General features: G+C 39.2%; 2 protein-coding genes across 4 annotated transcripts in view; both read left to right on the top strand.

The window, feature by feature from the left end:
* Positions 1–259: 259 nt before the first annotated feature.
* On the top strand, positions 260–3,792 carry LOC132131719 (telomeric repeat-binding factor 2-interacting protein 1-like). 3 transcript variants are annotated; one of them, XM_059543810.1, is made up of 4 exons: positions 260–364; positions 848–1,745; positions 1,848–1,966; positions 2,786–3,791. In XM_059543810.1, the coding sequence occupies exons 2-4, from the start codon at positions 860–862 to the stop codon at positions 3,323–3,325; spliced, it is 1,545 nt and encodes a 514-aa protein (XP_059399793.1). In that variant the 5' UTR covers positions 260–364; positions 848–859; the 3' UTR covers positions 3,326–3,791. The 3 variants fall into 3 exon arrangements, with proteins under 3 accessions (XP_059399793.1, XP_059399792.1, XP_059399794.1); XM_059543809.1 differs by lacking the exon at positions 260–364 and adding an exon at positions 377–505 and having other exon boundaries at positions 2,786–3,792; XM_059543811.1 differs by lacking the exon at positions 260–364 and adding an exon at positions 377–505 and having other exon boundaries at positions 852–1,745.
* Positions 3,793–4,437: 645 nt separating this feature from the next.
* LOC132131106 (E3 ubiquitin-protein ligase RNF123-like) overlaps positions 4,438–6,000 on the top strand; it is a 123,409-nt gene continuing 121,846 nt past the window's right edge. Inside the window, exons 1-3 of the mRNA XM_059543045.1 lie at positions 4,438–4,539; positions 5,196–5,281; positions 5,363–5,450. Of these exons, the coding sequence (XP_059399028.1) occupies positions 5,203–5,281; positions 5,363–5,450 (167 nt within the window). The 5' untranslated portion in view covers positions 4,438–4,539; positions 5,196–5,202. The remainder of the gene's footprint in view (positions 4,540–5,195; positions 5,282–5,362; positions 5,451–6,000) is intronic.

Genomic DNA, 6,000 nt, shown 5'->3' with positions numbered 1-6,000 from the left:
GTTACTTATGATTCAAACAAATGTTTGCCAGTTTGTATTTTTTTTTTGCGTCAGTGTAGACAGTTTAAAAATAAGTAAAATAGATAAAACTACTACTGTTACTAACACCAGTAATAAATAATAAACTGGTTAATAAAAATGCTCGTTGATAAAAAATCGTTTGATATTCGCCTTTTATTTTTAGTTTTCCCGCGCTGAGAGAGCGAGCGTTTCCTTATCCGCCTGTTTCCAGAATTGAAGTCCCAGCGCGGCTCTCGTACACGCGTCTTCTCTTGGCGGCGCTGCAGCAGAGACTCTTATTGTGAAATATCGCTTACAAGCGTCTCACAGTTCAGAGGCTCTTTGGACGCGCAGCGAGACGCAAGTAACGTTAGTTTATATTTTTTCATCAGTTTTTAGTTTTCTCGACAGGTAGTGACTTTACACCAGTCCTGTGTGTGTATGGATGCTGTTTGCTCCAAAGCAGATTAACAGAAAAAGACTGTGGCGTGAAAATTTAATTCATGTTAGTAGATTCGCGAGTGTAAATAAAACTATGAGTAACGTTAATATTTACTAAATCAGCGTGATGTCATCTATCTATCTATCTATCTATCTATCTATCTATCTATCTATCTATCTGTCTATCTGTCTGTCTGTCTGTCTGTCTGTCTGTCTGTCTATCTATCATCTGTAAACAAATGCTGCTAGAGCTTTTATCAGTACTAATTTGACTTTTTTGTTTTGACACTTTTCTGAGTGTAGAAATATTCACAATACTAATCCTAATATTAAATAATACATCTATAATTTCAAACCAAGTTTTTAAAAATTTGAATATGAAAGCATCTTTCTGTTTTACCCCCAGATAGCCTTCACCATGTCGAAGGAGGGAGAGGAGGAGGTTACTGACATCTCTCCTGTCCTATTCCTGGACACAAGTGGACAGTCAATGTGTTTCTATGTGAGACCCGGTCCCACGAAGACTCAGCTCTATCCTCTGATAACTAACGGAGGAGGCTCTTTGTGTCGCAGTCAAGAGCCCGGAGCTATTTTACTGATCGCCCCCGGGGACGCCACTACCGTCACGGCGAGCTCCGGCCTACAGTACATCTCTACCAAATACATCACAGACTGTGTAGAGCAGAACCTGCAGCTGGATCTGGACGACTATGTGATCAGCGTGGGACCGTCGGTCCAGACGAGGATGGCGAGCCGTCACCAGGGCAGTGGGCGGCTGGGTTACTCACCTGAAGACGACGCGGCCATCGTGAAGTTCATGGAAAAGCGGCAGCATGAAGCCAAAGGCAACCTGGTTTGGAAAGAAATGGAGAAACGGCGCGTGACCGAGCACAGCTGGCAGTCCATGAGGGATCGGTTTCTAAAACACCTTCAGAACAGACTCCCGAAGAAGAGTCCCACCAAAAGAAAACCGCTTTGTTTCACGCAAAGCCCTCTGCGTAAGAAGAAAGTCACTGAGAACTCAGAGCCTGAGACGGACGCCTCACAAAACTCTCCTCAGAAGTCTGTCGTTGATGAATCTGACACACAAGTGGCTTCGGAGAACAGCGTGTGTCCAGCTGTAAGGACCGACCCTCAGCCTTCTCCAGAGAGGGCCAGGGCTCCTCCAGATGTGGCAGATGCTGCTGGAGAGCCCCCGCAGGACGAGCGGGACGTCCCGGTCCGAGAACAAGAAACACCAGAGCCTGAAGCATCCAGAAGATCTGGATTAGATGAAGATCGTGATGGACGAGACCTTCCAGATGGTGATAATATAGGTATGGTTTTATTGGTTGTGTTGTTGTTCTTCAACGAGTTCCTTCTATAAGCCTTCTCCACTATTTTTTTTTTTTTTTTTTTTTACTTAGGACCAAGTGAACAATCATCTCCCAACAAAACAAGACAGACGACCAAAGCCTCCACAGCTGACTCTAGACAGCTGGGGATTCTGGCAAAAGCTGCGAGAGAGTTTGAAGACTCAGATGTGGTGAGACTGAACAACGTCAACCTTGACTAGATACAGCACATCTGCTTATTAACAAAATAACTAACTATTGACCTCCGATGATAGACTTTCATTTAGATTGTTTGAAATAGTTTTTAATTTCTTCTTATAGTTATATATTTATATAAACACTTCTGTTCAAATGTTTGGGATCAGTTAGATTTATATTACTTTTTAAAGAGGTCTCTTATGCTCATCAAGGATGCACTTATTTGCTCAATATATTTTGTACCCTTAATTTGAAGTATTTTTAATATGATAAATATTAACACGTTTTAACATTTAAAATTATCTGAATTTTTGTTTTGTTTTGCCTGAATCAAAGGCATGCAGTGTGACCAAAAAAACAATGAAAATGTATTTAGATCATAGAGAGACGCCTTTCAGAGTCCTTTTGGAATTTATGAAATAATAATTCGTGAAAAAATTTTTGTATAATTTTTTTTGTATTTTTTTTTTAAACTTAATTTGAAAGCAATTATTATAAAAAAATAATAATAATAAAAAAAATAATCCCCCTTTTTTTTTTTTTTTTTTACCTAATGGTTACACCAAAATGGAAACTTGTCTTGAAAGCAGCATGAAGGTTTTTAAAGCCACCTTGAATACATTTCTAAGTCCTTTATCTTTTTTTTTAAAAAGACTTTTCCTTTTCCCCAAATTTCTAATATGTCACTGACCCATTTGTTTTTGATTTAACCCTCCAAAAGTTGTCCAGTGTTTCAGATTAGAAATCTGTCAACAGTTGTTTTAGTGGAGAAGCCTCCAAGGTGCACGTCACTGACTCTTGTGTTTCCACAGATGGATGGAAGTGAAGAAGTAGAAGAAGTACCGATCATGAAGCCCTCGGACACATGTGAACGTTCAGCGTCACCTGCAGCATCAGCAGGGGAACCCGAAACTCAGGCTGAGCTCCTCACAGCCGCTCGACGGGATGCAGCACCTGAAGAAGAGCGTCCCGGGCCTAGCTCCACAGCTGTCCCTGCGTCCTCATCCCACGTCTTCCTCCTGGACTCCGAGTCACAGGACAAACAGCACAGCCAGACTCCAGAGGAAGCTCCCTCCAGTGACTCGGTGGAACATGTGGAGAACCTGATGACTAAGACCAAGAAGGACCTGCTGGAGGTGACCAAGGCTCTGTGGAAGGCAAGCGGTGACCTGGCTAGGGCTCAGGTGTATCTGCTGGAGGGGTATGAGCGTGAGCTTCACGGGCCTGTCTGGACCCTTCTGGACGATGAGATCCTCCTGTCATCTCCTGATGAACTGGAGCAGCTTCAGTCCAAATACGGAGAGGAGGAAGTGACCAGGAGAAGAGACTTCCTCACGGCGGGCACCAACTGACACGAGTCGTTTTCTGAAACCAGCAGTTCAGCTACTTACTATCAACCAATTCTGTATTCTCCGTTTGGATTTTTTTTTTTGATTTATATTGATAGGTTTATAAAAGATTTTTGCTAATCAATACATTGTTAAATATGTATTAAAGTTATTTTTCTAACGGATGGTGTATCATTGTGTTAAACACAGTATTATAGAGCGAGTGTTGTTATGCATTCACTTTTACCACACACTTCTACATATCTTGGGTTTATATAAATCTAGTTATAAATACTACAGGCTAAAACTATACCTAAAATATAACTTACAGTAATTTTAGATGTCAAAAAGATGCCTCTTAACCTTCGTTTCTTCTTCATTTCCTTATTTTATCAAATAAAGAGTGGAACGAATTTAAATGTGCATGTAAGGTTAGTAGATTTGATTTAATATCACACAAAAAGCTCAATATTAGCGCAAATATTTTCAAATTAGACACATTTGTCTGAGGATTCGGATTTAACCCTAAAGCGACCTCTAGAGGAATAAACACGTAGGAAACCGTTAACCGAAAACATTTTCTGTCCAGTTGTTTTTAGTGTTTCGCATTCGTTCATGTCTAAACGGATTTTGTCCTGAAACGCGCTCCATAGCCGCGAATCCTTGTGGAAAGAATCGCCAATAACTGTTTCTCACCTGTCACGCTATTTAAGTCCAGCAGGGGGCTCTTCATGGCTCATAATAATATTTCCTAATAATCTCGTGTTATAGGAACGTTGTACACTGAATTATATAAACAATTTACGTATGAATACAAAACCGCTTGCGAAATTATTCATCATGTTTTAAATCAAACGTCTCTGATTGGTCCGTCTGAAAATGCGCTGAGTAAAGATACACAAACCACATGTCAACCGTCTCAGAAATTCTTAAATGAAACCGCATCCTGCGCAATAATTCACACATAAATAACTGTATTAGAAAAATAAATAAATAAATGACGCTGACATAAGAACAGAGAGTCATTAGATAAAATTAGAAAATTGATACATAAACCCATCTTATCTGACCAATGAGAGCCGGCCCTCGGGCCACGAAGCCCCGCCCATCTGATCACCCACGTCATTCAATCTCATCTTGATGTGTTTCTGGAGTTAAAGGCAGTGACTGTATACACATTTAAAGAAGAGAGCCCAACACAATCTGCTGATCGGAAATAAACACAGCACACCAAACCAGTAAGTACTGACGGATGAATTGACCAAACAATACGCGTTAACGTCGCTTTATTTGCGTATGTTAGATTTTGTGTGTTATCACAGCAGCTCTGCCTGTCATATGTGTTCAACACGGAGACTGAAACACATTAAATAATAAATAAGGGCTTTATTACACACGTCTTGGTCATTAGGGTTAGTCATTACATTATATTTAAATCGGTTATGAACACATGTTTAATGTTGTTAACGCCACAGAGCCGTGTTAGCCAGACTGTGTTTACATTGTGTGTATGTTTGTATATGTCTGCTCAGACTGCAGCAGGTAAACATTGACATTTTCAGTTTGCAGGTGTTATTGTAGTTAAAGACTGCCGTCAAAAATAATCTCAAGTCTGCTTGTCACAATTTATCTGCATTGTTGTTCTTGACAGCTTGAAGTCTGAGTAATAAAATACTCATCTCAGGAAGCAGGCCTAACGTTACACTAAATATATTTTTTTGGACTACAACCATGTGTTGATGCGTATTTGATTTTGATAGTAGTTCTGTCATGCATCATTTGCTATGGTAAATATCATGGTGTGTAAATATGTAAAAACAATAGCACAGTATTTGTAGCCCTTTAACACTGATTTTATATATATATGTATGTACTGTATAATGTATCTGTCTAGTAGCAGAATGAGCTCAAAGGGTGGCACTGCCCTGTCCAGACGTAACTATCGACTGGCTTCTGACACGGACCAACCCAAAGCCGCAGGTGTGTCCTTATAAAGACAGTTTGTTGAAGTAAACCCGCTGTGATTGGATGAACACAGTGTTGCTGATCTGTATTTTTCAGGTATTGTGAATGAGAAGTTACTCGGTGACTATCTGCATCATGTGTTTCCTGCCTCCAGTAAGCAGGGACCGGCGTCAGCAGCGAACAGGTGCGTGGATTACCTTTTTAGGGCTTTTGCCTTGGTCTGTAGTGCATCTGTAGTATATCATTTTTTTATATACAAATATTATTTTGTGGGGGTTTTTGCCTTGTAAACTGATATATACCTAAGCACATGCGCACTTCACTGGTCAAAAGTTTGAAATAATGACGTTTTTTTTATTTTTTTATTTTTAAATAAGTCTCTTCTGCTCATCAAGGCAGCATTTATTTAATGAACGATAACAGTAATATTGTGAAATATTATTGTTTTCTATTTGTATATATGTGAAAATGTCATTTTATTCCTGTGATGCGCAGCTGTATTTTCAGCATCATTCCTCCAGTCTTCAGTGTCACATGATTATATATATATATATATATATATATATATATATATATATATATATATATATATATATATATATATATATATATATATATAATTAATTTAATTTAGAGAGAGAGAGAGATCTCATATTTAGTTTTGTATTGTGGATTATTTTCTTATCTGAATGTTTTAGTCAGCTGCAGGTGGTTATAGGAGGAGGGGCTTTCTT

The sequence above is a fragment of the Carassius carassius genome, chromosome 48 (assembly GCF_963082965.1).
Source record: "Carassius carassius chromosome 48, fCarCar2.1, whole genome shotgun sequence".
Lineage (NCBI taxonomy): Eukaryota > Metazoa > Chordata > Actinopteri > Cypriniformes > Cyprinidae > Carassius > Carassius carassius.
This window is presented reverse-complemented; position numbering and strand designations above follow the sequence as displayed.

Bases quoted from the DNA above. Each gene is read 5' to 3' on its own strand.
- LOC132131719 (XM_059543809.1), top strand. From the start codon at position 446: ATGCTGTTTGCTCCAAAGCAGATTAACAGAAAAAGACTGTGGCGTGAA. The intron at 506-847 runs GTTAGTAGATTC...TTTTACCCCCAG, and splicing joins GGCGTGAAAATTTAATTCAT to ATAGCCTTCACCATGTCGAA. The intron at 1,746-1,847 runs GTGATAATATAG...TTTTTTACTTAG, and splicing joins TGGACGAGACCTTCCAGATG to GACCAAGTGAACAATCATCT.